General features: G+C 38.8%; 1 protein-coding gene across 1 annotated transcript in view; it reads right to left on the bottom strand.

The window, feature by feature from the left end:
- LOC150075723 (glutamate-gated chloride channel-like) overlaps nucleotides 1-19,896 on the bottom strand; it is a 73,852-nt gene that overhangs the window by 43,738 nt on the left and 10,218 nt on the right. Inside the window, exon 2 of the mRNA XM_090388008.1 lies at nucleotides 2,075-2,184. Within this exon, the coding sequence (XP_090244134.1) occupies nucleotides 2,075-2,178 (104 nt within the window). The 5' untranslated portion in view covers nucleotides 2,179-2,184. The remainder of the gene's footprint in view (nucleotides 1-2,074; nucleotides 2,185-19,896) is intronic.

Raw genomic sequence — 19,896 nt, 5'->3', positions numbered from 1 at the left:
CCGAGGCAATTCATCGCGGTATCGATGTTAGAAATGCGCTTCATCAAGCGCATTTCTAACATCGATACCGCGAGTTGTTTCGATAAGAGCTACTAGGTCTAACATTTCTTCCTTCACATTTACGTCTGCAGATACATAGCGGACAAAAACAGCCAATTGTGGAACATCCTGAATGTCTGTAGACTCGTCGAGAGCTAAACTAAATGCTGTACAATTTTTCAAATCACACATCAAACTATTTTCAACATTTTTACTAATTGCACCAATACGACGCTCAGTTGTACGGCGTGACATAGGAATCTGTGCGATCAATTTATGCAGTTTTGTATTATCTGGATCCAAAACTTTAACCACTTCTTCCAAGTTTCTTTTAATAAATTCTCCTTCTCCATATGGACGTTTGGCACGAGCAATATTCCAAGCTATCAAAAAACTAGCTTCGTTTGCTCTGTCATCTTCGCGACTAAAAGAAGACAAGAGTCCTTGTTGCTTATGAAGACCAGATTGCAAGGACTTAAGTTTCTCTGTTCGCAATTTTGAATTTAATGGATATTGAGTTGAAAAGTGGGGATAACTTACTTCGTAATGTCGACGTAAATTGCTTACTTTGTAGTTTGCAATTGTAACTTTACAAATAAGACACAACGACTTTCCATAATTTTAAATAAAAGCAAAATTTTCTACCCACTCTTCTTGAAAGATTCTATTTTCTTGTTCGTATGTTCGTTTTTTGATATTTTCTGAGGTCATGTTATCAAAAAAATTTAAATAACTTTAATTCCAAAGTCTGAAATTGAAACAAAATAATTAAATTAATTTACGGCGCGGAAAAATTACACTCGTAACTTTTTACGCACAAGTCCACTGATGGCGCCAGCAGTGTAAATGCGCACGGATTTATTTATAATCCAAATAAAAATAGCAAGATATCTAGACAAAAAAAAATAAACACAACATAAAATCCGTATAACAAAATATTAGTTACTTAGTTATATTTTTATAATTTAACAAGATTCACTGAAAAAAATTTCTGAAATAATAAAAAAAACGGATTTAAATTTTCAATGGGAGCCGCACTTAACTCAACGAAGAGCCGCATTTGCCCACCGTTGCTATATAAGCTTGCTTTCTTGCGTCATGTATCCTTTCTAATGCCAATTCAGATGCGCCCTTTGGGGGTAGATTTTGCCCAACGCTTTGTTTGAAGGACAATGCACGATGCCTGGAAACAACTTCTGAATCGACGAGACTAAGAAGCACTAGCTTATCTACTATGCTTCCTAATATTGAGTTCCTGCGATTATAATCGGAGGAACAGTAGAAATAATTATTCCCCAGAAAGAGAGAAGCTCTCCTGGGTCGTCATTTTGAAAACACATGTCATCTTACATATAATGCAATCTCGCAGATGTAGATGAAATCGTGTCTCGCAGATGTAAATGAAAACCACTCTACAGATTAAACTAGAACCCAGCGCTATTTAACTGTCTTTTATACATTTTTTCCCTTGTATATCAGTTACCTCTTTAATATGAGCCTTATGTAAAACTAAATTTAATTACGTTGAAATTTTATAAAAAAGGGAAAAACTTTTAATATGGAATCATTACTTGATTTTTAAAGTGATTTCTCATTATGTACGTACTTTCCTTTTTACTCATATACATACTTCCCTCAAAAAAAGTATGCAGACCCACATCGGTTTCACATTGACCAAACTGCCATCTACTTGAATCGACGGTAGAGAGTTTGTTAATAGATGTAACTGAAGGGAACTTGATTTTGGACTGAAGGAGTATGGAGAGATGGAGATGGAGATGGAATGAGTTTTGAATGTCACTTTATGTCAGAGAATATATGATACTTTCTTGTTGATACCTCGTCGCCACTGTTTTTTTCTCATCCTTCCCACTGGCTAAACAAAATTAGTTGAGGCGAAGATATTAAGTCGGTGGTAGTACTATTCGTATTTAATTAAAGATAAAACAATAAATTTACTAATCATACAGGAGTTATTTAATCATCTTTTTGATGAATTCTTTCACATAATATTACGAATTAAGAGAATACTTACCATACTGCGTGGAAGAAGGCTACCAGTACTACCACAGACAGATGTAAGCATATGCGAAGAGGCGGCATGTTCAATTTTGGCCGATGGAAGTAAGTTGTCTGCATATATATCTTGTTGTTAGAAAGCATAGAAAAAAAAAAAAAAAAAGCTTGAATTAGCCATAATATACTACACATTAATTATATTGGGCAAAAAATCCTTAAAGAACTTTACGTCAAAGATTTTTTTAATGTTTTGTTGATATAAAATGTTAATTAATAAATAATAAATAAATAAACAAATATTCATTTATTACAAATACAGCAAGCCCATCACAGCACATGGCTAGGGGCAGGTAATAATACAAAGGAAATGACATAAAATAATCGAGTAGATGTCCATAGCAGATTTCATACACACATTAACAATGACTAGGAATTATAGTTATGAGTTAGAAAAGAATTTGCAGAACAGGACATTTGGCTTTCAGTTGCAATTACTAGGTTGGATTATTTTTCTTCATTTTATCGGAGATCTGACTCCTGTAGGCTTCAGAGTTGATTAACCTGTTGCAATCAATGTTGTGATGATTTATGAGGTGAAGGGATGCATTGGGAAACATTCTGTCCATTTGAGCCTGGGGAGGTTGGATTTGAATCGCTGGTTTCTTGAATTTTCCCTGTTGGGGGCAGCTATTATATTGGCTAAGTTTGGTGCGTCGCATGCAGAAGATTAACTTTGCAAGAAACATGACTCCAGACTCGTTGATCATCTGTTGCAGAGGCTTTGTTTTTAGGTTTTCATAAAGCTGTTGCCTGGATATTGTATGGGGGAAACGAAGCTTACTATTGAGCCATCTAAGAACCCAATATTCTAGGGCAAGGAATTTCTTGACAGTTACTTGAGGAGCACCAGACCAGATTTCGGAAGCATAGAACAGAATGGGAAAGATGCATCTATGAACATGCTTAATGACTGTTTTTCTGTCTTCAATCGCTGCTGTTTCTTGTTTGATTAACCATTTTGCTTTTTGAATTTTTTGAGCAACATATAAATAGTGGGCATTAAAGGAGAGATTTTTATCAAAAACAACTCCATGGTCTTTGTGAGCGTAAACATTTGGGATTGGAACATCTGCAATTTTTATTTCTATGTGGTCGGGTTGTTTCTGAAGGGAATAAGTAATTTGAGCAGATTTTCTCGCATTTATATTCAGATTGAGATCTTCCAGGTACTCGATGATTTCACAAATCTGTGAATTCGCATCATTGATAACTTTGCGAATATCATCACTGGCTTTGGAGATTATAAATAACTTTAAATCATCGGCATATGCCAGTAGATTTGGATTTTCTTGTAGAAGTGGTTGAAGAGATGCTGAAAATATAGTACTGGAGAGAACGGCTCCTTGGGGAATGCCTGTTGAGGTTGTGACGAGAATATTCTCAGTACTAGTCTCAATAATCATTGTGTCAACGAGAAAATGATTTTTTAGTATTTGAAAAGCGTTTTTGAGGTCTATGTTGTCGAAAGCACCTTTGATGTCAAAATAAAATACATCGCATTGTGCCTTATCTTGAAACGCAGTTTGGATGCGTACAATGTTGTCAGCTAGGCTTGTTGTTGTGGAGCGCCCTGTAGGACCAAAATGCATATTTACAGGTACATTAACGAAGATTGCATGTTGAAGATATGGGAGCATGATTTTTTCAATAATTTTAGTAATTATTGACGAAACAGCAATTGGCCGATGGCCGGGATGGTTATTTCTGCAACCTTTTTTAGGAATCAGCTTAATCTTGAAAGTGTTCCACTGTTTTGGAAGGAATGGCTGAGAGATGCAGCTGGAAATTATATGCACCAACGAATCAATGATGTATACGCTGGACAATCTAATAATAAAACCAGGGATGCCGTCAGGACCTTCACTACTATCAGGGCGTATTTGGTTAACTGCACGCTGAACTGTATTCTTGTTCACAAGTTGGTTAATTAGTAGGGCTTAACCCGGAGACACATCATGTTGCACTTTGTCTGCTTGTTCATAAGAATTGAGTGCTACAAATCTGCTTTGTATACCTTCAGTGCAAATGTCAGATCTGCTTGTTTCCGTATTGCATCTTATCCATTCAAAAACTAGTTCATGCTGTAAGGTAGCTGTTGTTTTTGTAGAAAGTGCTCTTTTGTTGTGCTTTAGCGTGGACATAGCATAATTTTTGTATGACTGAATATTTTTCAGTTGAAACAATGCTCTGCTCTCTTTATATTTTATGTGTGTTGATGAAGTGCCGTATTTCTTCCTAAGGTCCTTGATTCCGATTTTAATAGTTTATATTGAATATTCATATTTGCATTTATTTCTATTTTTAACAAATGTATTATTTAATATTTATGCGAACATAGTCTTGCAGTCATCGAAAAAACGGAGGGGAGAGGGATATAAATCTGAAAACTTTTAACCAGATAAAGCCTTCCCTTATACGAAGTGACTGGAAAAAGAAGGAAGATTAGAAAACATCAGCGAGATGTTAAGTGTCCTTTTCCTAAATAAATTTTATAATGGACTGGAAGGGAATTTTCAGGAATAAAAACAATCCGGTAAAATCAGTGAGATGATATGTATCTTTATTGCTAAAGCTCTCACAAACTGAAATGGATGTAGAAAAGAATTAACATAATGGAATGGAAGCGGAGACTGTGCCACGTATATAGAGAAAGGATGGCAAAAATATACCTCAGAAATATTTAAAGGGATAGGTTCAAACGCCGACACCCCACCTCTAGGAAAAGCTGCAGTGCATTTCAGCAGGAAAGGATAATCCCTGGACTCGTGTGTTCTCGATTTTCTGGTCTTTCCATCAGCGTAAAAGCAGGAATCGCGATTCGTCAGACCAGATAACGTTTGTCGAATCCTTCGCTGGGTTTACCAAAATTACACTGCAGTTTTTTTTTTTTTTGCTGACAGAAGGGTTCAGTCGTCTGCTGCAATCTCCCATCGGTGACAAGGTGCGACGCGGTGTACGTTTTGAAATGACTCCTTTCTTACCACTCTTGTATTGGGTTGGTATTTGAGTAAGTATGCAATTTTTCTTTATCCTGCAGAAGTGTTGTTGGCCTCTGGCATCAACCATCTATTTCCGACCACAGGGTCGCCGTTGGTTGGATGTTATTTGGTCGTGGACCAATTTCGACACAACTGTGCACTGTCGTACATAAAAAAAAAATCCAGAAAGGTTGCAGTTTCTGAGATATTCATACCGTCGTGTCTGGCTCCGAACCATATCACATTCGAAGTTGCTCAAACTTCTCTTTTTGCCTATTCTTCCATCGAATTAAAGCATCCTTACGCACCTACCCATCCCATTTATACGTGGTACTAATATACGATGCTGTTACTATTACTGAGCGGCCACTAATAACTTAGTTTACTGTAGATATTTCGTTAATTTTATTTATTAATTGCGTGTTATGCAATATTTGATATTTATTATTGCTCTTTTTGATCGCTTCTGTGAACCATTCGAGGAACTATCGGTAAATTCATCCTTGTTAAATGAAAATTGAGCAGCATTAATTTTATGTTATTTCCTGTCATCTATAATTTGCTTTTACAAAATTACACTTGATTAATGAGGGGGCCCTTTTGTATTTTCGTTGCGGTGAACTGAAAGACTAATGGTTTTCTGGTCAGAGGGTTACTGTTTTTTTTTTTTTTATCACCAGAAATATTAAATTCTCTTTGGAGTAAATAAGGTGTAAGCTGTTATTATCTCTTGTTGGATCGTTTTTAAGAGTTTTTGATTAAACTTGGCCATCGTGTTATTTAAGTTTTGCTTTGGTAACTTCCTTCTTCCTAGCACACTTTCAATATTTTCATCCAATTTTTCTTTATTTGCGACTGCTACTGTTGATGGTCCTTAAATATACATTTTACTTCAACAGGATAACTAAACAATGACTCTCTATTGGCCAATGACTTTAGACCAGTGGTACGCAACCCTTAGTCGTTCATCATTTTATATATTATGATTAATTTACGCGATCCCAGCTCTTCGTGTTGCAGAGCATATATGTTTCGCATCTGTTTTATAATATTTACACTACTCCGAGACAGATTCGCCCGATTCTAAGTGGGTCTCGGCTTCAGCGTACGGTATTTTGACCACTGTTGCTCAACTTGAGGTAGGTGGTATCGCGAAATAAATACCATTATTAGTGTTTATTTCAGCTCAAACATTAAAACGTCAAAACGTAGCACTGCAGTACATGCACAACCTCAAATTCGATAATTTTTAAACTGTAGGAGCGACCTTAGCTATACGGGAAAATAGAAGTTTGCATTAGATTGTATGTCATCCTTCTCAGCACTCAAAATATTCAACAAATCGGCCTCGATATCCAGGGCTTACATACCCTGAAAAGATAGGCAGGAAAGAGAAGCATTCTATGAAATGTTTTTCTGATGGTTGTTGATCCAACCCTTATCTAACTCGGCTGTCTCCAGAGTGAGTTTATTGAATACCTTTGCGATTTTCTCTCACTCTCTGTTTCAATTGTCGACATTGCTATGAGGTGATTAATGGTGGTCTACCTGGCTTGGGACGAATGGACACGTCCTCTCTTCCATTTGCCATACTATATTTCCAACAGTTGGTTTTGGGTGTCTCACTCTATGTTGTCTGACAAATGGAAGGCAGAAAGTTACATGACCATTCTTCCCAAGCCCGGTAGACTACCATTAATTAAGAGCCCTGCGAGAACGTTGCTATTTGGCACGGATAGTGGGAAGAAACTTTCTATCATGCCCCTTAAGAAAGGTAGGCTCTTTTCTCTTCTCGTTCTGTTCCACATACATGCTATGGCTGTGCATACTTTTTATATCGGACTTTTAACTGCTGCTGCTGCCAAATACTCATACGACCTCTGGAATATTAAGCATTTCTTCCCAGCAGTGAGGTGTCCCAATATGAATATTGAAAAATAGTGGAAGCCTTGTACTATATATAAATTCCTTATATGTTTAATAATTGAAAATAAATAAAGATAAAATATTTTAACGAGTTAAACTTTCTTGGTACACCTGAAATACTTTAAGCTTTCACCGATTAAGGAACCGGTGAATATAATTCGGGCTAAAGGTGCGAAAAATATATTCCAGTTCGGTGGAATGTATTTTTTCTGTCAAAGTAGGGAGACAAAATTAAATGCGCTGATTTTTGAGCGAAATTTAGTAGTAAAAGCCTCTTAACAGGTTCTCCATCAGTAAAAAGTGTTTTAGAAAAGTAGTCCAATGTATTGAATCCGTTTATCGGAACGTACGACCTAAGAAACTTGAACCAAAATTGTTTGCATGTCATAAATAATAAATTTGCTATAGAATGGGTTTACTGGGTGCCCATCATTTGAATTCCAGAGGTAAATAGTTATCTTGAAAACCTACTATCCTCTCCGCTTGCCTTGCCATAGAAGTGCGGATCAACCTGGTGCTTTATCGACCCACCAGAGCACTTGTAACGTTCCTTCTGACAGCCAGCCGTGCATTTACTAGATATCAAGGTTCACGTGCACGGCATGCTGGAATGAAAATATAAATAATAAGAATAATAATATAAATAAATAAATAAAACGGTTCCACGTGAAGAGAAAATGTCTGCGTTCGAATGACAATTTTTTCCTTTAAATTATGAATATTGAAATAAATATTTTGCGTGCCTGTTTGGCATAATTGTGTGGAAGCTGCCTGACACCTCAGACTTTTTATTTGTCAATAAATGATTTCCGAATGCTGTAACTCTCCGAATTTATGATGATGCGAAGCGCATCACAAATATCCTGCTGTTGTTGCAATTGCTGGGTTTGGCTCGAAGTCACGCCGCACTCTTATAAATAGATTCAGAAAAGCGAAAGTTCGAAGTGGTTTTACTTGGCTGGTTTCAACAGCTCGTTCTCAAATATTGTTTGCAGTAGACGAATTGTAACGAAGGCAGGGTTTGTGGGGAAACTGGGGGAAAGTCACTTCTCCGTTATTGCTGGGTTCAATGGATCAACTTGAAGGAACACCTCTGAAATTTTAATTGAAAGTTTGAAGGCCCAAAAGTGTTCCATAAGCATTTTTTATCGTTGTATTGAAATGATCGCAAGAAGATTGCAGAAACTCAGAGAACGATTGCATGCATGATTAAAACTTTTAGATCCGTATATAGGTTGTACGATGTTGCTTCGTCGTAGATTTGATGCAGAAGAAGAAGGGGGAAAATGGGATGGTACTAATTATTGAATAAGGCCTTATGTAGCCGGTTGAGCAGGAGCGAGAATGCTATAGTACACGCTCTTTGAGAGAACTGTGGTTCAAGCCCATGACTGCTAAATAAGATTGATGATTGTATTCATGATTTACTGTAAACCTCTCTGATCTGGTGGTCTTGTCGGAGTATAAATGTGAACATTTTTAAGAATAATCTGATATCGAATCTAGATTCGCCTCGGTTTTGTATTCTTGCCTTTTATTGCTTTGTCTGAATGCTGGGAGAATAGGATGAAAAGCCTGAGTATCGGGATGATGGGAGGAACATAGTTGCTGTGCCCAGACAAATTCTCTGATGAAATAAAGACAGACGGAGAGGTGAAAACGTATTTTTCATGACATAATTAAATATGAGATCCTGGCGTTTCAAATTTACATTCTTTTAAGCAAAACGCCTTGCAATTTGTCTTTAGAAACCGGGAACAATGTATAGCTAATTGAATCCTGTTGTCGACAGCTCTCCTCGTAGCTAGAAAGATCAACTGAAAAGTGATTACCATAATTGGTCGCCAATGTCACACCCAATTTTGGAATTCTTCAAAGAACTCGAACTTCCTGTTTGAAATCGATTTCGGTCAGCTGCTCAGCCACTGAAAGAAGGTTCAAACGAAGTTGACGTCAGGGTTTGTTTTATAATTGAAAGAGTGTTTCATGCCTTTTGTTTCCGCCTTTTGAATGATCGGGGATCAAATACCTTTTTATTTCCTAATTAGCGGCACACAAAGCCAAGTAATTAACGAGGTTAATTAGTGATTACATAATGAGACATAAGAAGCGAAGAACTCGACTCGGATCGTGTCACAGGAATTACTGACTTAAACCAACTTATCTGATTCTTTGCGCCGCCTGCCTGGTGTCGTTGTGAGAAAGAATCGTGTAAAGTAAATAAAATTCAGCAACTCGCAGAAACTTCTCCATAGTGTCTTCGACATCCAATTTCTTAATTGCACTTTTTTCTGTTCTTCACGGCTTCAGCAACTAATCTTCCACTGGTCTCCGAAGAATAAATCAATATGCTGCTGGCGTTCTGTGTCCTACCAATGTTCTTTCTCTCATCAAAAGGTTGTCGCACAAAATCCCGACCCGTCTTTGCGTGCTTCACCAACTGCTGCTTTTAGACAAAGAGAACAAGGACCGTCTGTATGCACTAACTCAAGCAGAGTGTACCCCATTTCGAAATAGCAGTTTATACTTTCGCTTTTTCTTTTTTCTTTTACCATTGCTTAAACAGCTAAAACTTTTCTAATAGCCACTACTTGCTGTTAAGCTTCCGTAACTAGCATGTTTTGATCGTAATGCTTCCACACAGTGGCAGACACCTGTGTTTGAATTCAATCTGGATGAGAAGGAACTTTGTGGACTTTTTCGCAAAGTAGGCAAATTTTTTTTTCTCTCCAACGAGTGCCCTTGTGGATAGCATAGATGGTGTAATCACCGTCCTCCACACATCCACATCGGGTGGAAAAGACCTGAATTCGAATCCCATCAATGAAGCGAGTAGTTTTTATGGGCCTTTTTCAAAACGCGGCTAAGTTAGTGGGTCTCAGGCGAAAGAGCATGGATTTCCTCCAGAAACTCGGTTTTTCGTCCCGTAAACAGCATCGACCACAGAACACACGCAGTTTGTAAGTATTATATGTGTGGCCTAAGTTGCTGATGCCCGCACAACAATCAACCAATCTCCGACGAGGAGGGTATCTTCGTTTTTCGTCCTGTCATAGAACACACGCATTTAAATACTATTATATACCGTCTCATATCTGGCTTGCTTTGTGTCATCTCAGAAAACAGCCGATCAACTAATTGTATACATGATATTTCCTAAAAATTACAGAAATTGAAGTCCGGTGTCAACCAGTTTCTTGTGGTTTCTCAACTTTATTCACGTAAGTTCAGAGGGTTATTAGTTTCAGCAAACTTCGGTGTTTAAAGTGACATAAAAAAACAGCAAAACACTTGGGTTCCTCAGATAACATGCTGCCAGTTTGTGCGCGTTGTTGATTGATGGCGCTGACAGGCGCGTGACCTTGTGCACTGATTTTATTAATGTTCTCTGGAAGGAAGGCTTGCTAAATTACTCTTTTCCTCCATGCCTAATGTACTGAACTTTAAACCCAGTATTTTATTTTTATGTTGAAGAACACGTGAAATGGACTTATTTAATCTCATACCGTGGCAGTCCGACTAAGTTTCATCAAAATTGTAACATTTTTGGAATTATTTGTGGTTCTGTTTTTTTTTTTTTTTCTTTAAATGCTTGTGGACAAACTTTATCTATTGGCAGATCTTTTTGCAGTCTAAATCCCTCAATATTTTAAATTAATTACCACCGTAGCACTGCATGTAGGTTACCGAGTCGATGTGGCTTACCCAAATCCCCAAAGAACATTGATAGCCGATGGTTTCGTTTAAAATCACGTGATTATGAGTCGAGTACATTTGTGGATCAAACTTTATTTAGAAAAGTACTGTTTACTATTATTTCTTAACAAAAATAAGTCAAAAGAATTCGCATTAAAACAGTGGTTAATATAATTTAAACTGTACAGAAGGAATTAAGTTATCTTGATGTTTATCTATAAGGTAATTCAGTTTAAATTACTACGATTTCTTACACCAAATTGTAGATAATGCATCGCTCAGCTTTTCGGCATCAATATCTCACTATTTATCCGAATAAATATTTTAACAAATTTGGACAGAAGTGTTAAAACGAAACTCTATAAGCAGGGGCATCTACGTCACTACAACGTCAAAAAGAAAAGAAAAACGACTAAGTTTGGCAATCCTGGAGCCCAGAAGCGAATTACTCAAGCTGTACAACAATTTTTTTTTGGAAACTTTTCAGCGCGAGGGATGCATTAACCGCAAATGTGATCAGAAAAAGAAATTCATTTGTTACCTTCACGTTTAGATTTTTCGAAGAAAGTTCAGTGACTTATACGTTCTTTACAAATTGATTAACGCTAAGATTGACTGCTCAACTTTGCTGGATGCTGTCAACTTAACGCGTCTCTCTCTACTCTTGAGACTTCTCGACCAATCATCCACCAAACCACTTAAGGGCGATACAGTCCGTTAACTCTCAGGATATGGCAGGCGAAATCTGTGGGGTTGGATTCCTCCAAGTGAATTGTCGGATCTCGAGCACCACATGAAACATGTAAGGTTTTTAATGTTTACGATGTAAATCCGTTTTGTGTTTTTACCCCTTGTCACAGGCACTTTCTTGCCTAATGCTTATTTCCAGCAATATCTCTTCTGTTTCTCGATCTGGCGTGTTTTTATTCTCCTAAGGAAACCAAGAAATCTTAGGAAAAATATTCATGGCATTGAGGCAGAAATAATGAAATCCTGGCGTAAAAGATAATTTTAAAGGCGAATAAATTTATTTTGTCGAATAAACTGAGAGAGAATAAACTTAAACGTGTTAATGAATTATGTAAGGAGACGCGACTTTTCAAATAGTTGAAATAAAATTAAATGAATTGATTAAAAATTGTTATAAACCACAGTTCTAGAGAGTCACATTATACAGAAGATAAGCCGCCAGAAATCGGATTCGATTTGATTAGTTTTACTCTAAAAGTTGAATACATTACACTTCCTTCTTGTAGTTTATGTATTCAACAAAGTTTAGTTCAGTTTCGAGGTTGCTGACTTGAGCCAACATTTGAAAAGGAAGGTAACGGTTAGGTGTAGTCTAGTTTCTGGGGTCTTGTCTGGAAGAGGTCGAAGAAGACTGGGCGAAAAATGTTATAAATTAATCGCAACGAGTCTCAGAAGTTAGTTATCACTGACAAAATGATAGTGATGACTAACCTCTCAGAATCAAAGACTTGAAAGTCTTATTTGCTAATCTTGTTCTATTTTCAGCCAGCATGTTATGTTTAAAACTGGCCCGCAATATATCAACAAAAAAGTAAACAATATTGCAGCCAAACTAGATTAAATATCTAGCTAAACTGGTTACATCCTGATATTTTATTCACTGAAACGCTCTGGGAGTTTCATGGAGGAGTACATTCTGAAACGTTCCTGAACGTGTTCCTGTCCTTCTACAGTCTACGTGAAAAAAAAGGGAACCAGTTATTATTATTATTAGTTGATTTCTTGGATCTTGGATCCACTCTCGGGTATCGCAGTGGATCCGCTTAAAGTGTTGACTCCATGAAGAGCTAGGCCAGTTCTAAGGTAGTTGCTTCTGAAACACGAGAATCCTAGATTCACGCGAACTGTGGTCTGACAGAAAATGGCCGTTGGATACGATATGAGAAAATTCTTTTGGGCATCTCAACTCAATAATTCGTGTGGATGAAAGGAACCTTGCAGTGCGTAATAATTACGGGTTAGGATTCAGAAGGGTGACTGGTTCTTCCCGTATCAAAGCATCAAAAGATGATGGAAAATGGATAATTTCCCAGACATTCCTAATTAGATGGCTGAGTTCATTATTTTGCCTTGCAATGCGTTCTCAGATACACATACAAGTGTAATTAATCGACGGCTTTAATGAGCTTCAAGAATGATCATTTGGTATATAGTACAAGGGTGTGGTCTCAATAAATGCTCTACATTCAAATAATAATAACAACTCCCCCAACGAACTGAATCATACGGAGATTGAGAAAATTAGTAGTAGTAATCGTGTGACGTTGCACCTGCTGTCTATGTGGGGAGGTAGCTTATTAATTAATTAAAATCCTCGAGTAATTAATATTAAGATTTAATTAACATCGTGCGGAATTATCAGTAGTAATAAGACAGAAGTTGCAGACGCTGCACTCACTATGAAGGTTCTCTCCATCATCTAAAATTCTACTCCGTAGTTACGAAGCTACATTTCGCAACTTCACGACTAAGTAAAGCAGATGGACAGAAGGAGGAAGCGATGTGCCGCCATATGTGTGACACTGGAACAGGAAGATCGCGTTCATATGTCTGGGGATTCAACAGCGAACCCATCTTGAGTAAATTAATGTAGCAGACGATTTCCTCTTTTATTTTGTTTTGAGTGCAGGCTTTTACGCTTCCGTAGAGACTGCAAGAAGCAGCACTTCGCAATGTTTGTTGAACCCATGAAAGGAAATGAATTAATTATCACACAGACACACAGTGACCTAGTTTATGGGATCGTGCTAAAACTGGGTCACGCGCGCACTCCCTGAGCCTCAGTTATGAAAGTTTTCTTCCTACAAGAAAGGATGACCCACTAAGGGCATAAACGTTTTGGATTCATCCCTTTATCCCGTTTGGTACTAGTATTAGTATTGACTAAAGGGTTCAAGGAAGTCCGTGACTGTGAATCCTGAGGCTTTTACTGCTTTCTCCAAGCTGTCAGTTTGAACCATCCATGGGGGAAACGTTCCAGTAATTAACAAGGTTGGTTATGTGTAAGATTTTAGGCGTATCAAAAACCTATATTGCACCATATACAATGTCTGTAAATTGCGTGTGGTCGATTTGATGTTTGCTGGACGAAAAATCCGGAGTTACCGGAAGAAAAGCCATGCTATCCTTGCCTGAAACTGACTAACTTAGCCACATTTTGGAAAAAATTCCTCGTCATTGACGGGATGTAGACTTCTGCGGACGTGTGCTGTGTCTTATGCAGGGCTGCCTCTGAACGTTAGTTCAACTTCGCTTTGTTACTCTGTTATGATATACAAAACTGTAAAATGGCCAGAAATTAGTGTAGTGCTATGTTTGTGTAGTGTGTGTTATTTACACTGAAACGACAGAATTAAGATGATACCTGGTTCCTGGGCAACGCGGGCCTATCACCCCCCCCTCTCGCTAGTGGACGAACTTACCGTTTGGCAGGTATATAGGTACACTGCCTTCACATACACGGTAATTCGATGTCAGCATGGATAAACGTCGTGAGTTAACCTACTTTGAAAGAGAGATTATAGTAGATGCCCGACGCATGGGTCATTCTATCGCGGAGGTAATACAGAAGTTGCATTATCCCCGTTCGACAGTATCAAGAGTGTATCAGAAATACGCCATTTCTAGTATAACATCTGATCGCGGACAGCGCTGTTGGAGGAGAAAGGTGGTGGATGAACGTGGCCGTCGACGTCTGTCTCGCATTGTTTCAGCCAACCGGAGAGCGACAGTGGCACAAATCACCGCTGACTTCAACGAGGATGGTGCCAGAAAGACCATCCTCCACCAAGACCATCAGGCGATCATTAGTCGTAGTAGGTTATGGGAACCGCAGACCCACCAGAGTCACATTGCTAACACAACGACACTGAATTCTACGCCTCAACTGAGCGTAAGAATATCGGCACTGGACTTTGGATGATTGGAGACAGGTCTCCTGGTCCGATGAATCCCATTTCCAGTTATTTCGAGCGAACGGGACGGTGCCTATTAGGCGGAAACCGCACGAAGCTATGCAGCCGTCATGTGAACAAGGAACTGTTGAGGCAGATGAATGGTCGGTAATGGTCTGAGGCGTATTAAATTGGCACACGTTGGGACCTCTGGTACATTTAGACGCATTTCTGAACGGTCCAGATTACGTGTCCGTCCTTGCAGACCATCCGCATCCGCTCACGGTCATCCTGCATCCACAGGGCAATAGACTCTTCCAGCAGGACAATGCGCCTTTCCACAGAGCATTGGTGACTCGAACAGAGTTCGAAGAACATTCTGAAGATTTACCACCATGGAAATGCCTCACCATTCACCGGATATGAACTCTGTGGAGCCTCTTTGGGATGCTGTGGAACGGTCAGTTGAAGCTTTGCATCCTCCACCCAGGAATGCGACGGAATTATGGACAGCGATGAAGCTAAAACGGATGGAGATACCTATGGAACGCTTTCGTGAACTAGTGGACTCAATCCTCGCCGTGTCACTGCCCTTATCCTGGCTAAAGGTGGCCTGCCCGTTACTTGGTAGGTATCCCATTATTTCTATCCACTCAGTGCAGTTGTCTCTAGCCACTTTGTTACTGGGAAGCAGCGATCACCAGGAAGGCTACGTCCCAGTGCCCGAACATGCCATGAGGAGGCGGACCGTAACTGTGTGGATGTACCGTCCTTTGTGGACTAAATTCCGCACACACAGGCTGTAGTGAAAATCCAGTGGGTGCCTGCATAAAAAAAAGGCGATGGGATGAAAGAAAAAATGAAATCTCCGATCCATGAAAGGAGAAGCAAGTATACATGCTCAGGTTAGTGCCAGCCAGTAGATTCAAATCAATCAGAGAGTCTAATCAAGTGCGTCCTTTCGTAATTACGCCCAGGTAAGGCCACATTGAAATCAGTTCCAGGAAAAGAATATCCAGGAAGCGGTCTGTCCGGGTATCCTGTCAGATTGGTTATTTATTATTATTTTTTTTTTTTAGTGGCATTAGCAACTAAGGCCATATTGCTCGGTGGATATGCGGTGGTAATTCCCTGACCTTTCCGCATCCTCCGTATTAGGTGGTCACGGGCTTCTACCCACCTGGCCACGGAGGCGCCATCCTGTCAGATAGCTATTTTATAATTATACCTAGTGTGCCCGTGGCGAATATTTCGCCAAAACTGTTTCAGAGAAGTAATTACAAAAACTTCTTCCTCGGCTCCCTTCGCTGCTAGTTAAGGTGTCAGTGGGAAAGACTCGGTAATAAAATAGTTGGCAGGTAAAAAAAAACACGCAGTTTGATAATTTTTTACACGTATGACTATATCGTCCTTTAAAAATTAACAATTATTGCATAAATAAAATTCCACATATTGTAGTGTACTCGTCACAGATATTTCGGCGAAACAATAACGAAACTGTTAAAAAAATAACGGAAATCGATCTGAAATTTTTTTTCCTCAATTTTACTCCTAAATAAAACCTCTTGCAAGAGGAATCAGCTCTAAAGCTTGCCTCGTTTAGTTATTCAAGTTCAAAGAGGGCTCCAGACAGAGGGACACAAGCAAATTATTACCTAAAATAGCCGTGATAGCTATGACGAATTCGTAAGTAATAATTTTAGTAGAATCCAAGGGTCCAAATGAAGTATCAGTTTGAAATAAGCCTCGAATTCGTCTCTATCTCCAGCAGCTTTAATTTTTCTTCATTTTTTTTCTGACACCCACTTACACGATTTTGCACGTTTTTTGTATGGGATGCATTCGTTGTGCTGTTTCAGTGACGATGTTTCTTATTTCCTCCCTCTGGTTGCCTTTCCATGTAGTTAAACGAGACGAATCTGTTTGTTTGTTTTTTTTTTATCTCGATCGCCTACAATGGTGAAATTTTATTATATTATATTTCATTTTACTTATGCCTCTCAGAGCCTTAAACACCTCAACCAGGTCTCCTCTAAGGTTTGCCGTCCTTTTGCCGATCTCACCAGCGAGTTATCCGTGTTTGGATCCTTTCAAGAAGCACAATGTCTTTCTTTAGGTGCGGTTTCCATACTTGAACACAGTATTCCAAGTATGGTCTAACAATAGCCTTATATAATGGGATTATTACGTCTTTATTTCTACTAGCAATTGTTCAATAAACTATCGATAGAACACCATGGGCCTTCCTTGCAACCAGTCTACAGTGCTTAAAGAACTTCATGTCTGACTGTATCGTAACTCCCAAGTCCATTTCTTCCACTACCGGCTTTAGTTCAACTCCACCAAGTGTATAAGTTGTTTCAGGGTTACTGTTCCTCAATTGCAATATTTTACACTTTGCTGGATTAAAGCATAGCTGCCATTTTTCTGACCATCTCTGAAGTCAATCTAAGTCACTCTGCTTGGCGATGATCATTAACTACTATACTAATCTTTACATCATCTGGAAATTTAGATATCGCGCCCTCTTCATCGATGTCATTTATGAATTTCAAAAACAATAGTGGTCCTAATATTGTTCCTTGTGGAACCCCCACTTCTTACATCAACCCAATCTGAGGAATAACCGTTTATCACAACCCTCTCCCTCCTGCCCTGAAGCCATCCTTCTATCCATCTAACGATTTTCCCTGTAATTCCAACCTGTTCCAGCTTAGAAGTAATTAACAACTCGCTGGCTAAAAGAAAACTTCTTACAGTCCAATATAAAACTGTTTCCGTGTAAATCTTCTCCCTCGTTTAAATTCATCCATAAACACCCCCTAGTTCTTGAAATTTATAATAGTGATAATTTCACCTTCGTTCATTTACTTTCACCTCTCAGAGCCTTATACACTTGACACAATTCTCCTCTAAGGTGTTTAGTTTTCAAGCTGTGCAGCCCACATATTCGAAGTCTTTCATCATGGACGTCCTTTTGTCGATCTCACAAGATCGGCAAAGGGGTCCAAAAAACTCGCCTGTCTTTGGACCTTGAAATGTTCAAAGACAGGCAAGTTTCCCGTCTTTGGTCCCATTCAAGAATCTCGACGTCATTTTTAGACGCAGCCTCCATATTTGGACACATTATTACAATTATTCTCGTGCAGTCTTAAAATTGCTTTTTACAGTAAGATTATGACGTCTATAAGCAAATGTTGGATCAATCATCGTTAGGACACCACGTGGGCCTTCTTTGCCTCCTATCCGCTCTAAAGTTATTTCTTTGCTTAAGTTAGCCTTTAGCCAGCGGATCCTTGATCGTTTGTACAAACTTCCATCTGGTGTCATGAAGTCGGGTTTGAATTAATTCAAGGAAAAAGGAGACAAAATGTTAGATACGTTATGTTAGCGTTGGTTTATATTTATTTATTTATTTTGGCTCGTAAGCTTGCTTTCTTGCATCACTTGCCACTACTAAAACGTAATACAAGAATTTGGGGTTGGTAATCACGATTCTGGCTCCAGGCATGAACTTCACATGAGGAAAGCATTCACAAACGTATCCTCCTGCAGTTAGAGGACACTGTGCACAATTTGTTTCCGTTGGCTAAGTTGATCTCTGCTTCATGAAGCTCAAATATCTGTATCTGAATACTACTGCTGTGCTTCGGCAGTGATTAATACCAACCGCATTTGGCCACAGTTGATAAAAACTAGAAGATATACAATCCAGTGAGGTGTGCAATGCTTATTTATCCTTGTTTCGCCCTATCCCTTTCAAACACAATCCAAAAGAAAGAAGTGCGTTTTTTTTTCTTTTTTTTTTCATTACATTTTTCTCTGATCGTTCCCTGGAGATTTCATCAGAATCTTAAGATTAATGAAAACTGTTACTTGAATTCTTATAGAAAGGTGTAAACCCTACTTGCATAAGAGAGTGCCTTTCTGTTGTAGGAGTTTCCAATCTAATATTCAGTGTTTAATAGGGAAGTTCGTACAGAACTTCTTAATTGCGATTCGTATAGCTAACTCTGGTGTTTTGCGTTGCTTTCTGTTCAGGATGGAAGATCGCTCGACTGGTGAAGAATTCATGCTACGGTGTCACAGAATATAAATTGCCGACAGTTGACAAAAGGGGAACCCAACCAACACCTCCCTGCCGTATTAATGTGACACAGGAGCGGAAGTACATGTGCACGGACAGAGGAAATTCTTTTCACTGATGACTTTGATTTCCTGTCGTTAGTTCGTATTCCGCGGCTTGACGTCTCCTTGGGGGGAGGGAAGAGGATTTGTGGTGTTCTAAAGAAGCGACTGGTAATCACAGTATGCTTTAAGAATATTTAAGATATAGTTTCCTTATTACAAATGATCCAAATCTCTTTGTGTAGGAAAAACAAAATTCATTTATCTTAAATGGCATCCTGCAATGCAACGGTTTGTAAATGTAATCTTGGCTGAATTTATAATTGTGAATATACATGTTGTCCTAGTGATAGCGATAGATTAGTCTGTAAAACTTACACGTTACCGTGGTCCTATACTACTTTTTTTACATTACATTGTAATTGTATTAAGCCCTCCTTGTTTCAGGCGGGGTAGGGGCAAAACCTCGTGTTTAATAAACAGATAATAATTTTAACAACGTGGCAGAGATAAATGGTAAACAATAGATGATTGGCGATAACTCCTGCACTTTAATCACTGTTTATCGGGACCACTGTATGTCTCGAAAATTAGCAGCATACACTATGCAGCCCGAAAGTTAAATTACAGATTAGAATATTAAAATAGTTTGCAAAAGGATTGGTAGAAGTCAGTGAAATTTGGTATAGAAGTACCAGAGCAGATAGAATGAAACGGCTTTCAATTTAAAAAGCCCTCTCAAAGCCTTAATAACCTCAATAAAGTCCCCTCTAAGGTGCCTGGTTGCCAAACTCTGTAGCTCACATAATCGAAGTCTTTCCTTGTGCGGTCGCCCTTTTGCTGACTGCACTATGCAAGTTTCCTGTTTTTGGGCCCGTCGATAGGCTCACTATCTTTTTCCAGACGAGGTCTCCGTACTTGGACGCTTTTCTCCATTTTGATGCCCTCTTGGCTAGCTCGGTTAGTAGAATCACCGTCCACTAGATAGAAAAGACCCGAGTCCCGTCAATGACGCCAGGAATTGTTATCGGTCTTTTTCACAATGACTAAGTTAGTCCGTGTCAGACGAGAGTAGCATGTTTTTTTGACTCCTGTGAACTCGGGTTTTTCGTCCATCAAACAGCAAA

Source organism: Mastigoproctus giganteus, chromosome 13 (genome assembly GCF_048544385.1).
Source record: "Mastigoproctus giganteus isolate SK-2022 chromosome 13, ASM4854438v1, whole genome shotgun sequence".
Lineage (NCBI taxonomy): Eukaryota > Metazoa > Arthropoda > Arachnida > Uropygi > Thelyphonidae > Mastigoproctus > Mastigoproctus giganteus.
The sequence above is the reverse complement of the archived record's forward strand: the minus strand, read 5'-3'. Positions and strand labels throughout refer to the sequence as shown.